Source organism: Convolutriloba macropyga, chromosome 12 (assembly GCF_964194025.1).
Source record: "Convolutriloba macropyga chromosome 12, txConMacr16.3, whole genome shotgun sequence".
Lineage (NCBI taxonomy): Eukaryota > Metazoa > Xenacoelomorpha > Acoela > Convolutidae > Convolutriloba > Convolutriloba macropyga.
Genome location: NC_134479.1, coordinates 24,142,757 through 24,163,586, shown reverse-complemented (window position 1 = coordinate 24,163,586; position 20,830 = coordinate 24,142,757). Strand labels below are relative to the sequence as shown.

General features: G+C 32.2%; 1 protein-coding gene across 2 annotated transcripts in view; it reads right to left on the bottom strand.

Annotated features, from left to right (window-relative positions):
• The window catches only part of LOC142350823 (uncharacterized), a 31,208-nt gene extending 14,207 nt beyond the window's left edge, over positions 1-17,001 (bottom strand). Inside the window, exons 1-2 of one of the 2 annotated variants that reach the window (XM_075402783.1) lie at positions 16,874-17,001; positions 1,563-1,717 (exon numbers count right to left, since the gene is read on the bottom strand). In XM_075402783.1, coding sequence (XP_075258898.1) covers positions 1,563-1,717; positions 16,874-16,899 — 181 coding nt within the window. In that variant the 5' untranslated portion in view covers positions 16,900-17,001. Of the gene's footprint in view, positions 1-1,562; positions 1,718-16,240; positions 16,410-16,873 lie in introns of those variants that run through there. The other variant, XM_075402784.1, reaches the window with a different exon arrangement.
• Positions 17,002-20,830: the final 3,829 nt, after the last annotated feature.

Here is a 20,830-nt window from a genome sequence, read left to right as displayed (position 1 = left end):
TTAAATTATAAAGCCAGCTGCTATTTTCATTGCGCTACTACTACGTCTTTGGGAAAACGCAACTCTTTTGATTACCCTCAAAATACCCATTGCTTGCAATATGTCTCATAATTTTTTTATTATGTGGCTAACTATTGTATGCTTAAACAGGAAAAGTTGCAATGATTTTCAACAAGTTATTACTTTATTTTTGGCCGCCAGTTTTTTTTTTCAAAATTGTAGGAATCTTACGAAAAATTGTTTTTTGTTAAGAAATTGTACTTAAAATATCGGTTTGGGTTAACTTTGGCTCAAGAATTGCACAATTTTGTAATTGAGCTGCTACAAATATGGTATCTTAGAACAAACATAAAGTTCAAGGAACAAAAAGAAAAAAGCTAAGACTAATGCGCGAAAGAGACTCAAACAAGGGCGGGGTTATTGCGCTGCGCGAAGGTCTCACAAACATTTTCGGCTGATTGCACTGAAGAAAGAAACAGACAGACAATGAACAAATGAACAGCTAAATGCACCAGAAAAGGGGCACAGATAAAGGTGGGGGTTATAGCACTGAAGAAAATTGGATGCTTTAATATCTCACTTCGTGGTACCAATTCGTTCAGCTACGCTTGGTGTAGGAATTGTTATTGATGAAAACAATTTTTGAATCATTTTCTTCTAATTTAGTGTTTCAAAAGCATTTTGACGGCAAACTTCTTATGAGATATACTGTTTTGGCCCTAAAACATATTTGATTTTAGACAAAATATTTTTTTACCCGAATTTTCCTTCTTTAAATTGCTTAAGCTTCGGCAAAAAGTGCTGTTCTGTTATTGAAGACAATTACAACGGATTAGAAGGTTAACAAAATTGACCATTTAAGATTTTGGCCAGGTTCAAATTTAAACACTCAAAAACGTTATGATATCGCAACGGATAACAAGTTATTAAGCTTTGCAGGAACTATGAGGTCTCCCACTCTCAACTGGTTACTATAAGTGGGTTTTTGTCGTACTTGCTACCTAACAATGATTCAAAATGGTTAGAGTCTCAAAAACGTCTAAATTAATGAACAAACTGTCGAACAAAACTTCTTATATCGTTTGCTGGAAGGCACTGGAGGCCTTTCTATTAGCCTTCCTAGTTAACTATTCAAACTTTGTGTGGATAAAGCAAAGTACTTAAATCATCATTGAATTTTTTTGCAATTGAGTTTTTCAAATACGTTGTTAAATGCCGAAAAAAGTTTATATGAAGGTTTCTGTTTTGAACCCTGAACTCCCTTCGATGGTCTGAACTCAGTCAATAAGAGAATTGATCTTGAGTTAATTGGTGTTTAAAATTGCACTTCTTTCTTTAGATTTTTCGGCGTTTATCTTGCAAGATCTTGTAAGGTTTTAGCAAGATAGGCGTCCAGATCTTGCATCTTGCAAGACAGGCGTCATTCGCAAGAATCTTGCAATATCTTGCGCGATAAATGTCTGAGTTTCCCTAGGGTATTTTAAAACAGAATATGCTGTACAAACCGAGCATACCAACAATTTTTGACGCATTTTTGGTCTTTCTTCACCAGGGAACTATACCTGAACTTTTCTGTACATCCAACTGCTCCCATGTCTTATTCAGGGCCGCAATCTGCTTTGCACAATAGATCTTCTTCTCCTGATTGGTATTAGCACGATCCACTGGCATGGCCACAGTCGAGACAATCACCATCACAAGGATGTAATAGAAAGCCCTGATTTAAATAAAACAAAACGTGATAAAAAGTGAACAACATGTTAGCTATAATTGGATCCTATTTAATATTACGTAGGAAATAAAACACAGCCAGATCATCATTCTGTGAAGCATTGCGATAAATCGTAACTTCGCAGATTTAGACCTCAACATCTGAAAAAACTTTATAATTTTAGCAGGAGGTCCAATTTTGACTGTAAAAACACAGTCAAGCTCCCAGTTGAAGTCCAGCTGAAGTCATTTTGTGGCTCCAGTAAAGGTCAATTCATAGCCAATTAAGTTCAAGCACAATATTATCATGTGTAGAGCAACAGTCTTTTCATAAGCACACTTGAGTCGAGCTTGGTTTTCTTGGTCAACGAACTGCTGGTTTCTTTACAGCGTTGAGAATTTCGTCGGAATCAAACATAAGAAATCGTCGGTTTTCGTCGGTTTTACTTCGCCAAAAACCGATCAAAGCCCTTACGTTTTTTTCGTCGTTTTGATTGGTTTTCGTTGGTATTCAAACGTAAGAATCGCGGTTTTCGTCGGTTTCAAAACGCAAGAAAAGTCGGTTTGATATCCGTTTTTTATGACGGTCGGAATTCTAACAAAAATTATGAAGAATCAAACTTGTGTGCAGAAAAAAAACAGAACAAGTCCTCGCATTGAGTTTTTCAATTTGACGTTAATTATTGCAACTGGGAATTTGATCCATCATAATCCTGTTGAGACTAAAAATATGAACAGCTGAAGCCTGAAATATGTAAACTTTTTTGCCAGATTTGTTTGATATTTTTTAAAAAGCTGGATAATGATGATGCCGCTGATGGTACTTTCATCTATTTGCGAAGACGGATTGTTTCGATATTTAAATTTTAAACGCCTGGGAAAAAAATATGCGAATCATCTGTCACAAAGAGATGTTTAAATTGAACGAAGAGAAAAATAAAATTGACTTTTTTTCTAGGAAGTAATCAGAAAATAAAAAGTTTCAGTCAAATTTAACCAAAAATATTTCTAAGTCAGGAGCATTTCCCTTCTCTGATCCCCATGCATTAATTTTTCTTTACAAAGACATTATTTCCATTTATTTCAAAAAGCTCTTATCAGAAAAGTTCCACGGCATTAAGTATTTTGTTCTATATTTTGAAAAATCAACGTCTCGGGCGACGCAGTTCAAACATCTTGCGTGGTAACACACGAATAACAGAATTAAGAAGAATTGAAAAAAAAACAAGTGTTCAGTTGTCACATATTGTCACACACCGTCAAATTAGTTGACTACATAGCTTCATTTTGATTAAAAAGAATGAACTGAAATTTTATGTATATATAGAATCTCAGATCCCGAGTACCTTCCCAAGTACTTTCAAAGTTTTTCATTGCGTTCATCTTTTGAGAGGTCAAGTCAAAAGTCTTGTTGTGTGAGACCTCATCGGCTACTACGTTTTAGGAGCTGAGCGTCGCTTCTCCTAATATCTAATGAAATTCAAAGAAGCTCGTTTATGACAAAAAATCAGCCTATTAAAATGAATATCGGAAACAAATTTAAAATTTTGAGACAATTATTGAGTCTTTTAGGCTCCTGTAAACAAAAGAGTATGAGAAAATCTTATTATTTTGAATATTCTTTTCGTGTTGCTGGATATTATTTACTGTTTTATGTACAAATATTTAACGAGTCGAAAATATTGTTGCATTGTATCGTATACCTAAACATCTAAGCTAAACATCAAGCTCAACACTCGAAATTTTTTTGCTATGGTCGGTTAATATACAGTCAATATTATTATTACACCAATTGATATTTTAGACAGTTGATATTTTAGATTGGGAAATATGCGATCAAATATGTTATGGAATAAGGAATGATAGAATTCCTGATGGTGATACCAATGAAGTTTTTATTTTTTTATTATCTCGTCTATGCTGGCAGCGAAACTTTGAGAGGAGATTTCAAACTTCCACAAAAAAAATTTATTTAGTTTTAACCACAGCAAACTATTATTGGACTTTAAAAAATGCCTCTATTGTCGCTAGACTGATGACTATTACTAGACAACAACCAATCGGACAGCAAATTTCCATTAATTCGATTTGACCGAGGTGTGCGCTCAAAAACAATCTCTTAACGGAAAAACTTTATTTATAATAAGAGGATTTTATTGTGATCAAAGAACGAATTTTTTCCCTCAAAGTCATACGAGCTTAAAATTACCGCTTTCAAGCTATCCAGGTTTTCTTGTGATATCATTCAACACAATTGGTGTCAAACAAATCAAAGCAAAACCGGGTGGCCACCTCGTAGTTTTGATACAAGGATCATATATGCTGTCATACAAATCATGATGAAGTGCCCAGTACGATGCTTGTATGACTACCAAATAATCATACTTGACCCTTGTATGATTTTTAGTCTTTGACATTTTTGTTGATCCTTGTGTAATTTCCAGGAAATCCTATATGATCCTTTTACGACTACCAAGAGTTGATAAAAATCATATATGATCTGTTATGATTGCTAAGAATCATACATGACCTAGTATGACTACTAAGAATTTTTTATCATGAGCAACACAGAAAAAACGCAGTTTTGAAGCGCAATAAACATATTTGCAAGCTTCCAAATCCCTCTATGAAGAAGGACACTACCCTGACATTCCCATGACAAAAAATATATTTATGGAAAAATAAAAAAAGAGCTGAGTAAAAGGAAAACTTACTAAAGGAGCTCATTTTTGAAAATATCTGCAGTTTTCCTAATCATTCAATTTAACAAAAATCTAAAGCTAAGGTTGATAAAATTTTCTTTGAAAAAGTGAAGCGTAAACTGAAACAATTGCAAAAGGAAACACCGGGGAAACAAATTCTAAAAACAGAGCTAAAAACAAGCATTCTAAAAAAGTATTACTACGTAGATAACATCCAACTATCGTGACTGCTTCCTTTCCTTAAAAAGAGAAAATTCGACATTCACTCTTCGTAGTTACTTCATCTGGGGTTCAAGGTTATATTGTGTTCATTTTAAATATGCCCGCTCTATGGGTGAAATCAAATTGTGAATTAATCTTGTTCAAATATTATTTCAACAAAACTGTGTTGGTTACGCATCTGTTCACAGGAAACATAATTGAGCTCATAAAAATCTCGAGAATTACTTTAGGGTTAATCTTTTGGGGGAAATGAGTTGGTTATTTGGTGCTGGTATGTTCTTATTGAATGATCCTGAGATCTCTAATGATAATTTCCCAACAAAACCTAACCATTATTCAGGACTTACTTGTTCCAAAAATTATCGGCAAACGGAAAAAAAATTGTGATGGTTTCTTGCTAGCATTGTTTTGAAAATCGAAAACAAATTCAATGAATACTAATCGAAAAGTAAAAATCCATAGCAAGGAGGATCAGTTATTTGCACACAATGGTCCGACTCCATTCATCTACTTATTAACTTAATTGTCTACTGAATGAGGAAGAGAACGAAACTTTTCAAAAATACAATTACTGTTCGAAAATAAATGGTTGATGAGTTGAAGAAAGTTTCATACGCACAGCACTAAATCAAATGAATTTTATTGTCGATGGAAAGTCAATCAAGAAAACAATTAAACATTCAATACAATAGTTACAATCCAACTCAATATCTAATTTTTTTAAATCACTAAAAAAGACAAGATGGAATCAGATAAAATCTAAACTAAACAAATTAACTTGCAGTTCACTTCAAAGGAGTTGAGACACATCCTTAACTAATGCTGGCAGCAAAACAACGAAAACAAGAGTAAAATGGGGCAAATTCATACAACCATCCGTTTTTTCTAAAAAATATTAGATAGATTGTTATCTAACTCCAACGGAGCCACTGGGACTGGTCATTAGTGAGACCCTGAATTATTCAATGGCACGCTGGAGAGCTGATGAGACTTGCCATTTTTTATTCTAGGAGGTAAGACTCACTTCACAACAAATTCTGAACAACAAATTCAGTTCACAAAAACGGACGTTAAATATGACCAAAAGTGAAAATTCTTTTTGTACAAGCACATAATTACAAAATCAAAATAGCACCAGCTAAAATTAGACAAAAATCTAAACAGCATCAAACAAAACATCAGTCGAAAATGGAATTAGCGCCAGAATAAAAAAAATTTATACATCTCCTGAAAACATACAGCACCGGTCTTTAATAGACTAAATAACAAGTTGACAAAAAAACCAAAGGGAAAACCTTGAAAATACTTTTGCGTTTTTGATAAGAATTGATACTCAATTAAATAAAACTATAAGCTAATTAAAGAAATTGTTAGATAAGTTCTTTTACTCTGCACTAGGAAATCATTGAGATTTGTCAGACAATGGTATGAGACAATGGCATAAAACAGAAAACGGCATCGGACAATCTCATGAAACAGACAATGACTTAAGACTACAAAAAATAACGAAAAACAAATTTGAAAAAAAAACAGAAAAACTCAGATAAAAAATGAGACAATGGTTATTATCACCATTTATAATTCCCCAGCTGACAGCAAAAATAGACTCAGTGCAGATTTGACCTGCAAAAACCTTTCAGGAGATTGTCAGAGATGTCCAACAATATCAAAGATCCATTGAATCCTTTACTTTCTTTTTGAATGGTGACTTTAACTTCATTCACACAGATTGGCTTACTTTAAGTAGTAATTGTTCATACTAGCAGTTTTGAAGGATCTCAAAAAATTAAATATGTCATCACTGAAATCTCATGCAAGCTCGCTGGAAATTTTTCTGAGTAACAATGCTAACTTGTGCAGCGAAATAGTAGAGTAGAAATCATTCTCAGATCACAAGTATTTGTTAGCTGAAATTTCGATTGAAAATGCTGAGCAAGAAACCTTGCCTAAAATGAAATGTTTAAGTATTGGCAAAGCTAATTGGGACGAATTTAAGATCAATTTTTGATTTTCCAATGTCTTCATTTGACTAAATTGATAACATTGTCGACTCATGTAACCATAAATTAGAACTAGCGTCTTCTATTACAAATTAAATCAAAACCTCTAGAAGAAACAATGCGCCTTTTTACATGTCATTTAACAGTATCCACTTAGAAAAACAAATCAGAACAGCTTTGAAAAATACACAAAACGCAGAGAAAATTTCACGAATTAGTTTGTTGACAATCTTGTCAACAAACGATGCATATGAATTACTGAGACAAATAACAAAAAAGCCAGCTGTGCCTCAACATGCGAAAAGGCATTTTGAGTACAAGAGCATTGCAATGTTTTAACAATTATTTCGATTTTGTTTGTTCACGACAATTTTGAAATTGTTGACTTCGTTGATTTTGAGAAATTTTTTGATGATATTCCGATTAGCAAAGCGGCTCGGAGCGTGGAAATCGAATACATACTTAGTGGTACTAACTCTTTTGATGGAATCAGCCCAAAGTTTTGGAAGTCTGCTTTGCTGTACATTTCGAATCAATTTGTGTTTATCTTCAGTTGCTGTGTTTGCAAATGTGAGTTTCCCAGTTTGTGGAAAAAGTGCATTTCAAAAGCGGTAGCAGATTAGATATCAAGAACTACGGACCGGTTCCCATGCTTAGCTCCTTGTCACTGCTAATAGAGCGTATGGTGTTCAAACAGTTCTCGATCTTTCCGCAACAAAACCTTTGCGTAGAGCAACATGGTTTTAGGAAAAACTTTTCAACCATCACCCAATTACTCCTCTGCTGCAACAGGTTGTATGAGTTAATTGAAACAAACAAAATGCCAATGACAGTGTATCTAGACATACCAAAGCCCTCTGATACCATCTATCATAATATCATACTTTTAAAAACATGTGGAATGGGATTTGAAAGTGCTTTTTGAGGTTTTTCGTGTCATATTTAACTGATCGACAGCAGAGAGTTGTAAGATCTTGCGGAAAATCGAACTTTCGACCAATCACCAGCGGTGGGCCTCAAGGGTCAAATTCTGCAGTGTTTCCTTTTTCCGTTTATATAAATGACCTACCCGAAATAATTGTCAATTTTTGCTATTTATACGCGGATGACCAAAAATCGTCAGCACTGTAGACAAAAAATACAACTGGAAAAAGATATTGAAAATGCTTTTGTTTGGAGCAAGGAGAATCGGTTAACCTTCAATTTCGATAATTTGAAAAACGTGCATTTTTCATTACGTAAAAATCAAAACAAGCAAATTTTGCGTCTTCTCAACAGTGGAACCATCACACAGGAAACACATTTCAAAGACTTGGGCATATTTTTTTAGAAAATTTATCATGGGTTCATCACTTAAGTTTTGTTTTACTAAATGCAAATCAGAAGCTTGCTTATCTAAAGAGAACTATTCCAAGTCAAACAAAATTGTCAGTCAAATTCAACCTAGTCAAAACTTACAAGATATCTACCTTTTTTATGGATCAAATTTTTGATATGCCAGTAAAACTATCGTCAGGCAAATGGAAAGGCTTCAGACTAAAAATTTTAAAATGGATACAATCAAATAGTCATTTTACTGATAAAGAAGTCAATTATTGTCTTCGATCAGTAATTTTACTTCCGATCTCATACCAATTTGTCTTTTTGGATCTCTTAGTTTTAAACAAAATTTTGACAAGAAAACTTCCACTTGAGGCAGAGCAATTTTGGCAGAAAAGGAATGGACATCCGAAAACACGATCAAACTAGAAAATATTTTAAAATCAAACGAATGTAATTGCCAGCGTTGAATTTTTTCTACCAAGTTACAAACTTCAACAATTTGATGTCACTGGCGCGTGAATTTCCCAACTATAACCCATATTCAAGTCCTGCCAAATTCAAAAGAGAAGTCAAAAAATTTCTATTTGATTTGAAATTGTTGACTTCGTTGATTTTGAGAAATTTTTTGATGATATTCCGATTAGCAAAGCGGCTCGGAGCGTGGAAATCGAATACATACTTAGTGGTACTAACTCTTTTGATGGAATCAGCCCAAAGTTTTGGAAGTCTGCTTTGCATTTTTCATTACGTAAAAATCAAAACAAGCAAATTTTGCGTCTTCTCAACAATGGAACCATCACACAGGAAACACATTTCAAAGACTTGGGCATATTTTTTTAGAAAATTTATCATGGGTTCATCACTTAAGTTTTGTTTTACTAAATGCAAATCAGAAGCTTGCTTATCTAAAGAGAACTATTCCAAGTCAAACAAAATTATCAGTCAAATTCAACCTAGTCAAAACTTACAAGATATCTACCTTTTTTATGGATCAAATTTTTGATATGCCAGTAAAACTATCGTCAGGCAAATGGAAAGGCTTCAGACAAAAAATTTTAAAATGGATACAATCAAATAGTCATTTTACTGATAAAGAAGTCAATTATTGTCTTCGATCAGTAATTTTACTTCCGATCTCATACCAATTTGTCTTTTTGGATCTCTTAGTTTTAAACAAAATTTTGACAAGAAAACTTCCACTTGAGGCAGAGCAATTTTGGCAGAAAAGGAATGGACATCCGAAAACACGATCAAACTAGAAAACATTTTAAAATCAAACGAATGTAATTGCCAGCGTTGAATTTTTTCTACCAAGTTACAAACTTCAACAATTTGATGTCACTGGCGCGTGAATTTCCCAACTATAACCCATATTCAAGTCCTGCCAAATTCAAAAGAGAAGTCAAAAAATTTCTATTTGATTTAGCTGAGAAGACTTTCAATTACAAATAGTACCCATATGGATGAACAGTGTTTGAGGGATATCAAATTCAAGCCCTGTTAGGGACTTACTAAGCTTGATGAAACCAAGATCAGTGAAATTCAATATTTTTATTATAATTATTATTATTATAGATGGTATCGAAACAGTTGAAACCATAAGATATTCGCTACTATCGTTTCCTATGGACAACAAATCTCAAAGCCAATGGGAACCGTTGACAAAGTAATAGGGCAAGAAAATTTTAAAAAAAAAAGATACTCAAAGTTTTTCGAATTTCCAGAAATCGCGAGTTTTTAGTAAAAACTCGAAACATCAGAGCAACATACAACAAAACCATTGAAAAAACAACTATAAAACAGTTTTTGTCTGACAAAATGATGCATGTTTTGTTTGCTGCAATTTTGCAAGAAATTGTAACAAAAAAACTTACAAAAATCTCAAGGTTCAAACATCACAGATTTTTTAAGAAATAATTTTTAAGTAATAACAAACAAATTTCAACAAAAATATATTAGATAATATAAATTTTAAATTCACGGAAAAGGAGAGACAGTTTTCAATCTCATTGGTGAATATTTAGTCTTAACACTTCAAAAAAAACAACGCATACCGGCATAACTGAAAATTCTCCAAAAAATTAAACAAAAAGACATTGTTGCAGCTATAAATCCATAAGCTGTCACTGAACAGAGAGTATGGACTGAGAGTGAGGAATTAATTGGGTCACAATTTTACACTAATTGACCCGCATTTTAGAAGGACTATGCAAAAAACAACAAAATTAAGCACAGGCAATGACCGATGTGAAAACCTCAATAGAAAATTTTATCAAATCTCATTGAGTCGGAGCCATAAAAACAATTACCTGCAGTACAAAAACAAAACTAGGACTAATACTTGCTTCAAAATATTCTGGATTAGAATTGTCATTAGTGGGACTAAACACAAAAAAAAACGAAGAACAAAATGGGGCCGCCGAAACAAAAGAACAGTGACAAAATTTTTCGAAAAAGTTTAATTTAAGGACATAAATTCCGTTAACTATCACAAAAAAGAAACAAGAATTAAACTTTGTCTCCAAAATTTGTTTTATCCCTCTTGAGGCCTTCAGCTTACAGAATTTGTGATAAGGTTGCCAAAAGAAAGATAAATATAGGCAGGAATTGAGAATAAAAAAATTTTTTGCAAGCAAGCTATTTCAAAAAAGAAAGCAGTCATTAAAAAAGATCAGATTATACTGTAGACGTTTTCGGTGTTTTAAAATTAGTCCTCTTTTGCAGCCAGTGTGACTTGTTGACTCGGGCATAACGTGACAATGCAACAAAAACATCTTCAAACCTTGGCAACGGTCCAAAAGAAAAAAAAACGTTTTGAAAAAGAGTATCTGACATGAAATAGTAATTCAAATTAAGACGTGAAACCAAACCTCAAAATTTGTGACTAAGAGAACTATTGCAATTTGCTTCTCTAATGAAAATATTCAAACCAAGGAAATAGAGATAATTAACAAAGTTTAAATGATAACTGAGATTTTCTTAAAAGAAATAAATTCAGCGACATAAGCGCCAGTGCATGTCAACTGAAAGCATTCAAAAGGGTCAAATTTAACAATTAAGAAAATCATCTGCTTCTTTCATTACAAAGACTTAGTCACGAGACAGCAGAAAAAACAAGAAGTGTGGGCAAAGTACAAGAACTCAATTTTAGTTTTGGCAAACTCTAATAGAAGTAATGAAAACCTTTACCTGCAATACAAACACAAAAAACGAGACTAAAATTTGCTTCAAGAACTTCGAAATAGATTTGTCATTAATGGGACTAAAAACGTTAAAACGAATAAATCAAAAGAACAGTGAAGAAAATTTTCAAAATTTATTTTAGGACATAAACACCTTCAACTATCACAAAAAACTTAGAAGAATTAAAATTTGTCTCCAGAATTTTATTTTATCTGTATTTTGACAATTCATTATCCAGATTTTGTGATATGGTTGCAAAAAGAACGATAAATACAGGCAGGAAATGAAAATATAAATATATTTTGCCATCAAGCTACTTCAAAAAAGCAAGCAATCACTAAAATGAATTGGCTATTCGGTAGAACTTTTCCATATTTTATTTTTCGTTTTCCTTCGCAACCAATTTGACCTGCTGATGCGGTCACAATACGACACGGCAATAAAAACATCTTCAAAACTGGGCAACGGTCCAAAAGCAATAAAAACGTTTTGAAGAAGAGTATCTGACATGAAAAAAATAATTCAAACTAAAACGTGAAGCTAAAACACAAATTTTTTAACAAATAGAACTCATACACATTGCTTCTCTAGTGAAAATCTTTAAACCAAGAACATGGAAATAAGTGGCAAAAATTCAAAGGGTAACCGAGATTTTCTTAAAACAAATATATTCAACGACATAAGCGCTTAAGTGTTTGTCAACTGAAAGCATACAAAAGGGTCAAATTTATCAAATAGGGAAGCTATCTGCATCTTTCATTAAAAAGACTTGGTCAAAAGGTAGCAAAAAAAAACAAAAAATGAGGGCAAAATACAAGTGCTCAATTTCAGTTTCCGAAAACTCTAATAGAAGTCATGAAAATCTTGAAAAATTCCATTCTCTAAAAAAATTGTAAATTTTTCTAGCGTAGTTTGAACTGTCAATGTTTGGCTTTAGAGAGCAAAATTTTTTGGTCTGGAGAAGGTAACAGAATAAAAAAAATTAGACTAAACTTCAATTAGCCTCAAAAAATTCTGGATCAGAATTGTCATTTGTGGGACAAAAAACATCAAAACGAAGAACAAAATTAGACCGTAAAGATTATAAGAACAATAAAAAAATATTCCAATAAAATTTTTAAGGACATAAATTCCGTCAACTATCACAAAAACTTAGAAGAAATGAATTTTGTCTCCAGAGTGTTAATTTATCTGTATTGTTACCATTCATTATCCAGAATTTGTGGAATGGTTGCAAAAGGAACGATAAATACGGGTAGGAATTGAAAATACAAATTTATTTTGCAAACAAACTAATTCAAAAAAGCAAGCAACCACTAAATTGAATAGACCATTCTGCAGAACTTTTCGATATTTTATATTTCGTTTTCAATTGCCGCCAATGTGAGCTGTTGATGCGGTGATAACATGACAAGGCAACAAAAACTTCTTCAAAACTGGGCAAAGGTCGAAAAGAAAAAACGTTTTGAAAAAGAGTATCTGACTTGAAAAAAATAATTCGAACTAAGACGTAAAACTAAAACTCAAATTTTCTAACTGAGAAAACTCATGCACTTTGCTTCTCTAATGAAAATATTCAAACCAAGAAAATAGTAATAAAAGGCAAATTTCAATGGATAACTGAGATTTTTTTAAAACAAGTATATTCAACGTTATAAGCGCTTAAGTGTTTGTCAACTGAAATCATTCAAAAGGGTCGAATATATCAAATAGGGAAGCTATCTGCATCTTTCATTACAAAGACTTGGTCAAGAGGTAGCAAAAAAAAAACAAAAATGAGGGCAAAATAAAAGTGTTCAATTTCAGTTTCCGAAAACTCTAGTAGAATTCATGAAAATCTTGAAAAAATTTATTCTCTTATAAATTGTTATTTTTGTTAGCTTAGTTTGAGCTGTCAATGTTTGGCTTTAGAGAGCAAAGTTTTTTGGTCTGCAGAAGGTAACAAAAAAAATGAGACTAAAATTTGCCTCAAAAAATTCTGGATTAGAGTTGTCATTTGTGGGACTAAAAACAGCAAAACGAAGAACAAAATTAGGCCGTCAAAATCAAAAGAACAGTAAAAAATTATTCAAAAACAAATTTTATGGACATAAATTCCGTCAACTATCACAAAAAGATAGAACAATTGAATTTTGTCTCCAGAGTTTTAATTTATCTGTATTGAGACCATTCATTATCCAGAATTTGTGATATGGGTGCAAAAAAACGATAAATACAGGTAGGAATTGAAAATACAAATATATTCTTCAAGCAAACTATTTCGAAAAAGCAAGCAACCACTAAATTGAATAGATCATTATTTAGAACTTTTCAATATTTTATATTTCGTTTTCTATTGCAGCCAATGTGAGCTGCTGATGCGGTCATAACATGACAAAGCAACAAAAACTTCTTCAAAACTGGCCACGATCGAAAAGAAAAAACGTTTTGAAAAAGAGTATCTGACATGGAAAGATAATTCAAACTAAAAAGTGAAGCTAAAACTCAAATTTTTTAACAAATAGAACTCATGCACTTTGCTTCTCTAATGAAAATATTCATACCAAGAAAATAAAAATAAGTGGCAAAGTTCAAGGGGTAACTGAGATTTTCTTAAAACAAGTTTATTCAGCAACATAAGCGCTTAAGAGTTTGTCAACTGAAAGCATTCAAAAGGGTCAAATATATCAAAAAGGGAAGCTATCTGCATCTTTAATTACAAAGACTTGGTCAAAAGGTAGCAAAAAACAAAAAATGAGGCAAAATGCAAGTGTTCAATTTTAGTTTCCAAAAACTCGAATAGAAGTCATGAATATGTTGAAAAATTCTATTCTCTAAAAAAATTGTAATTTTTTCTACCGTAGTTTTAGCTGTCAATGTTTGGCTTTAGAGAGCAAGTTTTTCTGGTCTGGAGAAGGTAACAAAATAACAAAAAATAGATTAAAATTTGCTTCAAAAAAATCTGGATTAGAGTTGTCATTTGTGGGACTAAAAACATCAAAACGAAGAACAAAATTAGGCCGTCAAAATCAAATGAACAGTAAAAAAATTATTCAAAAAAAATTTTTTTAAGGATATAAATTCCGTCAACTGTCACAAAAAGATAGAAGAATTGAATTTTGTCTCCAGAGTTTTAATTTATCTGTATTGAGACCATTCATTATCCAGAATTTGTGATATGGGTGCAAAAAAACGATAAATACAGGTAGGAATTGAAAATACAAATATATTCTTCAAGCAAACTATTTCGAAAAAGCAAGCAACCACTAAATTGAATAGATCATTATTTAGAACTTTTCAATATTTTATATTTCGTTTTCTTTTGCAGCCAATGTGAGCTGCTGATGCGGTCATAACATGACAAAGCAACAAAAACTTCTTCAAAACTGGCCACGATCGAAAAGAAAAAACGTTTTGAAAAAGAGTATCTGACATGGAAAGATAATTCAAACAAAAAGTGAAGCTAAAACTCAAATTTTCTAAAAATTAGAAATCATGCACTTTGCTTCTCTAATGAAAATATTCATACCAAGAAAATAAAAATAAGTGGCAAAGTTCAAGGGGTAACTGAGATTTTCTTAAAACAAGTTTATTCAGCAACATAAGCGCTTAAGAGTTTGTCAACTGAAAGCATTCAAAAGGGTCAAATATATCAAAAAGGGAAGCTATCTGCATCTTTAATTACAAAGACTTGGTCAAAAGGTAGCAAAAAACAAAAAATGAGGCAAAATACAAGTGTTCAATTTTAGTTTCCAAAAACTCGAGTAGAAGTCATGAATATGTTGAAAAATTCTGTTCTCTAAAAAAATTGCCGTCAAAATCAAAAGAACAGTAAAAAAATTATTCAAAAAAAAATTTTTTAAGGATATAAATTCCGTCAACTGTCACAAAAAGATAGAATTGAATTTTGTCTCCAGAGTTTTAATTTATCTGTATTGAGACCATTCATTATCCAGAATTTGTGATATGGTTGCAAAAGGAACGATAAATACAGGTAGGAATTAAAAATACAAATATATTTTGCAAGCAAACTATTTCAAAAAAGCAAGCAACCACTAAATTGAATAGACCAATCTGTGAAACTTTTCGATATTTTATATTTCGTGTTCTATTGCAGCCAATGTGAGCTGCTGATGCGGTGATAACACATCAAGGCAACAAAAACTTCTTCAAAACTGGGCAAAGGTTGAAAAGAAAAAACGTTTTGAAAAAGAGTATCTGACTTGAAAAAAATAATTCGAACTAAGACGTAAAACTAAAACTCAAATTTTCTAACTAATAAAACTCATGCACTTTGCTTCTCTAATTAAAATATTCAAACCAGGAAAATAGTAATAAGTGGCAAATTTCAATGGATAACTGAGCTTTTCTTAAAACAAATATATTCAACGACATAAGCGCTTAAGTGTTTGTCAACTGAAAGCATCCAAAAGTGTCCAATATACCAATTAGGGAAGCCATCCTCATCTTTCATTACAAATACTTGGAAACAGGAGACAGCATACAAATACTCAGGAGACATCAAAAAAACAAGAAATGCGGGCGAAAAACAAGAAATGAATTTTAGTTTTTGAAAACTCTAATAGAAGTCATGTTTTTATGAGAAACATCGCCCTTATAGAATCATAAGATTTCATTGTTAAAAACCCCGACAAAAGTTTTTGAACCAAACAAGTGAGCAATTCTCCTCTGTTTTCAGACACAAAACCTATGAAACCATTGATAACAAATTTAACATGTTTCAGCAAAGTTGACGAAAAACTGAGCAAGCATTTCGGAAAATAAACAACCGATATCAGTCTAATGTTCACAAATTTTTAAACCTCGAGTACTGTCTTGGATTTAAAAAAAGAAATTTTAGTTCAGTATTCTACGCTGTACGAGCTTTCCATTGATACCACTCACAACTCTCTACAATGGAAATATCGATCGGCCAAAATTGACTGAACAAAGAATACCCAGTTGAGCACATAGTTCCCCCCCCTCTAATTGGGGTCGGAACAATAAACCTTCCAAACAATGATGTGATACCATAGTTTTGAGAGCACCTGTAAATAAAGCTGGAAAAGACATCGTGTGTTTTCAAAAGTAGTGAATAGAATATATGTATGTAAAACTTACCATTTATCTGAATTATAATTATAATTTTTTCAAGATAGATCAGCAAAATTCAAAGTCTGAATTTCAGGCGTGTGCTTTGTACTCTTCGACGAGTTTTCAAGCAAAAATTAATAACGATATTGTTTTTACAAAATCTGGCCAAATGAAGCCAGCATACTAAAAAATGAAAGTCTATAATGGCCTCTAAAAAAAAACATAATTTTTTATTAAAGTTTATCTCATTTTGCTAATTTTTTAATGAAGTTATGCGGTTCTTCAAACTATGTCGTCATAATTTCGCTTAACTTCATAACTCTGGTGCAATAAGCTTCTACGCGAATGGTCGTCTGAAAGCTTGAACGATGTTTTTTGCAGATTTGACGTAAAAACGTGAAAAAATTTATTGAAAGCTCAAAAGTATTGAACGCTTATTATTGTTAATTCAATTGCTTTCTGTCGACATGGGATTGAGCAGGCTTTTACGTCAAGATCAGTTAGAAACTCACCAGAACATTATTAATTCTAAACAGTAGTTTAAAATATTGCTAAAGCAATTAATTTGTAATAAAAAATAACAAGACAAAGAAAGAATAAAAATTGCTTAATCCTTGCAGTCCTGCATCCTTATATACGCATGTACATAATATTACATACCTGACAAGGCCTCTGAGCTCAGCCATTTTGTTTTTCGTTGTTTAAAATCTTCACAGTTTTAAACAACAGCACGTTCACTAATTAATCTACCGTGAACCGTTTGTTCTAGCTCCTCTTAACCAATAGACTCAATAACCAATATAATAGATTACTTTTTGCAAAGCGTGGTTGTTTTTTGGTCTTCTATAACTTGAATTTTTGCTGAAACAGAAACCACCACGCACAACTGATTATAATATATTATATCCAGGCCTTTAATTTTTTCCACCTTGCTTCATTTTTGTAAAGACTTTTTGTTATTGTGCAAAACAACACATTCATTCAGTGGCTTGGTATTATGCCTGCAAATTATGTTCCAACTCCGTTCCGTCGCCTTACAGGAGAATTGGAGGACAATTGAGGAGCAATTGTCAAATAAAGAAAAAAGTAAAACTTCCTATTGTTGACAAAATTGAGTTTTTCGTAATTTTCTCAAAATTTCTGAAGTCAACCATACCAACTGCATGATTGTATTTTAAACTTTAGTATTGATAGCTCTTTGTTTTTGGCTTGAAAATTCGCTTGAAAAGTAGATACATAAAATGATCGAAACTAGGAGACATCCTTTGTATCTTATTTTTTGGAAAAGGGGTTTTGCCAATTTTGCGAAATAAAAGAAGTTTAAAATTGTAAAATAGGTGACAAGTTTTTTGAGCCAGTTTCTTCTCATTTTAGGTATCTATTATTCGCATTAAAAAAGCTTTCAACGCTTTAAAGTGATTTAAAAAACAATCAACTTTATATACATGGTGTACGCCCCAACGCCACAAAAACCGATTTTTTTCGGAAAAATCCCTCGCTCAACAAATGCCTTGTATATCAATGTGGGAACGGCCGATCTAAATAAGTAGTAATGAATAGTACAAATAAGTAGTAAAAAAGGACTATAAGTAGTAATAAACTAGTAATAAGTAGTAGTATCTTTTAATAAGTAACATCATTTAATAAGTAATAACCTTTAATATGTAGTAATAAAGTAGTAACAAAGTACTAGTAGTAGTAATAAGGCTTTAATAACCGCCATAGCTGTATTGAGCTGCCATATCTTCCAGTTGATGTCTGGTATAGTTTCAACAAACCCGGTAGTAACCCTTTAATAAGTATTAATAAGTACTATTAGTAGAAATAAAGCATTAATGATCAATTTTATGCTCAAACACGCGCATTAAATTAAACTAAATTCCGGATTATAGTTTGAAGTCGAGTTACGTTGGGTGCGAAAAAGCGATACATAAATGGAGCAGATTCGTGACACAAAACCCGGGAAAATTAGGATACGTAGCTTGTACTTTTAAATCGCGGCAAAAATTTGGACAATTTGGCAAACACGGGTTGCGCAGTTTCCTTCATTTTTGACTCTTTTTGATAAAGTAGCTTTTTCCGCAAAACTTTTGCATTTTCAGAGTATTAACATAGGAAAAACGAATACGAGATATGCAGATTTCGTATATTTGCCCGTGACGATTTGTGAATACCTCTGTGGCGTAATGCTACGCCACAGAGAGATCTTCGGCCACTTTATCTTCTCAGTTTCACATTTTTCGTATGCAAAAAAGTTTAACATAGTTTATAGAGTGCCGTGAATTTACTTAAAAACTGAAGCTGCTAATTGCGTTAAAAAGAGGAGAAAATGAATCGCCAAGGAAATTTTTATAACTGAGTGCTCTTTTCTTTTAGCTGTTATTTTTTCCATGTCAGTTAATTAGAAGTACACATAAGAACTGGAAAGAAAATTTTCCATTTAATTGAAAAATTGATAGTGAAATTTTTTTCAGGGAAAAACTTTTCAGAAATTGGTATTAATTCGATTGTTCTTTGATGTAAATGTTTATAATTCCCTTTATGAGTAGTGTCTCACGCCCTTGTGAATGTTGTGCTGATATGTGTTTATATTCTTATATCATCGCTTCACATATCAAATAAAAATAGACTATAAGACAGTTTTTATAAATCCAAAAAGAACCAAACATTCATCTATCCAAAATATTAGTCATCAAAAACTGCTGCAAACGCGTACAGAAACTTTTCTGTCACCGAACTACATAAAAAACGTGGGAAAAATTTAAAATGTGAATTTTTCTTTTTTATTGAAAAATTTCATCGAAACAACCGGAAATTTCAGCAAGACATTCATATTCTTAACTTTTCCTCTGAAATCTAAAAAAACAAAATTTGCTATTTTTAATTGACAAAACATTAAAAAAAACTTAACAAATTATTTGAATAAAAAATATCTTCCATACTAACTATAGAATTATACTGCTATTGAATCAATAACAAACAATATGAACTTTCCTGAGCAATAATGAGTAAAAATTTTTTGGGGAAAACAATTACTAAAAAACGTTTGGCTGTCGCTTTTCAATCAGAGGACTTTTTATTGCCGATCATCTTGCAAATTTTAAGGACAAACAAATTTTTTAACCCAATGAATCACTGTTTTAGGCATATATGATATTCCGCAATAATATATAGAACCAACGCAAATTTTGTTTGCTCGATCTTTTTTACGTTGCGCAATTTTCACTCCATTCAGGAATACATAAGCTAATATTGCCTAATTTGAACAAATAGGCAGTGTTTGTGAAAGAAATTTTTAGGGAAATTGAGATTAAAACTTGAAAAAATTTCCTGAATTCTTGCCAAAGATTGTCTTTCTATTTATTTTTGATTGATTTCTTTAGACAAAAAAGACAACGACTTTCACATAAACACTTAATTGCTATATGTTGCCAAAATATGAAATTTTATCATTTATAGCAACATTAACGTGGTTTGCTAGACAAAAAACCTACGGATTCATAGCTATATTGAATGCAAAATATCTTTCATCGATAGAGGGAAAACCATTGAAGTGCTTGAGATATCAATTAAATTGAAAAAATAATATACGCACAAATGTGATCCGTATCCTGCCATCCCCCTTGTTAACGAAATTTCTTTTTTCATTGTCATCTGGGAACAAACAAAAGCTTGTTTCATCATAGAAAATGATTTCTTTTGCTTAATAAAAAATAGCTCAAAAGGAACTTCGTATTATAAAAATAGCTCTTTTGAAAAATATTTTGGCTGTTTTTGCACTAGAAATGGATTGTATGGCGTATAGGAAGGTAGTGCTACCAACTGCAAATTCTATGTACAATTATGTGGACGCCAATTTTTTAATTGTATAATTTCATTCTCGTTTCATTCAAAAGAACAGTTATCGCATCTGTAATATTTCACTGGGTTTAGTTTTGCGGTGCATTTTTCATCCTTTATTTGCGCTCGAGTCCTTTTGCAAACTTGAGATATTTTATTGTTGCGAGCATTGCCTCTGCTGGAGATTGATGAATTTTGTTTTCAGAATTTTGAATTTTTTCGGATTTGTTGCCGTGAAGATTCGAAAGTTATCATTTTTGGCCTCTTCTATTAAACAAAAAAAATTCCTGGTTTTCGTGCTTGACGTTTCTTGAGAACTTATCAAACTCTGAAATTATTTGACTGTATTTCAAAATTTCGCCTTCCGTCTTTTTTAGCAGTAAAGGGAGCAAGGTTGAAGGATGCGATAGTTCACAAAGGGTTCTCAAAGACACCTCATTTTGGTTGCAGTCTTTCTACCTTCGAATTGTAAAGCGAGTCTGAATAGTTTTTCCATCCGAATAAATTTATAAAGCAGACACACTGTGGATACCTAATTTTAAAATTCTCTGGCAACAATAATTATTATTTCTGACATGGTGTTCACAACTGGATTGTGATGGTCGAAATGTTTAAATATCGAAGTGTTGAAATGTTCTGAGTCATAAAAACATTGTTTGTACGTCTTGTAAAGATTCTGCAATGTGAACAACCTTTTACATTCTCATTGAGTTCCGAGAGGGAAAACCAATATCAATCAAATAAATCTCTGGCGCCGATAAGAAATATTGTAAACAA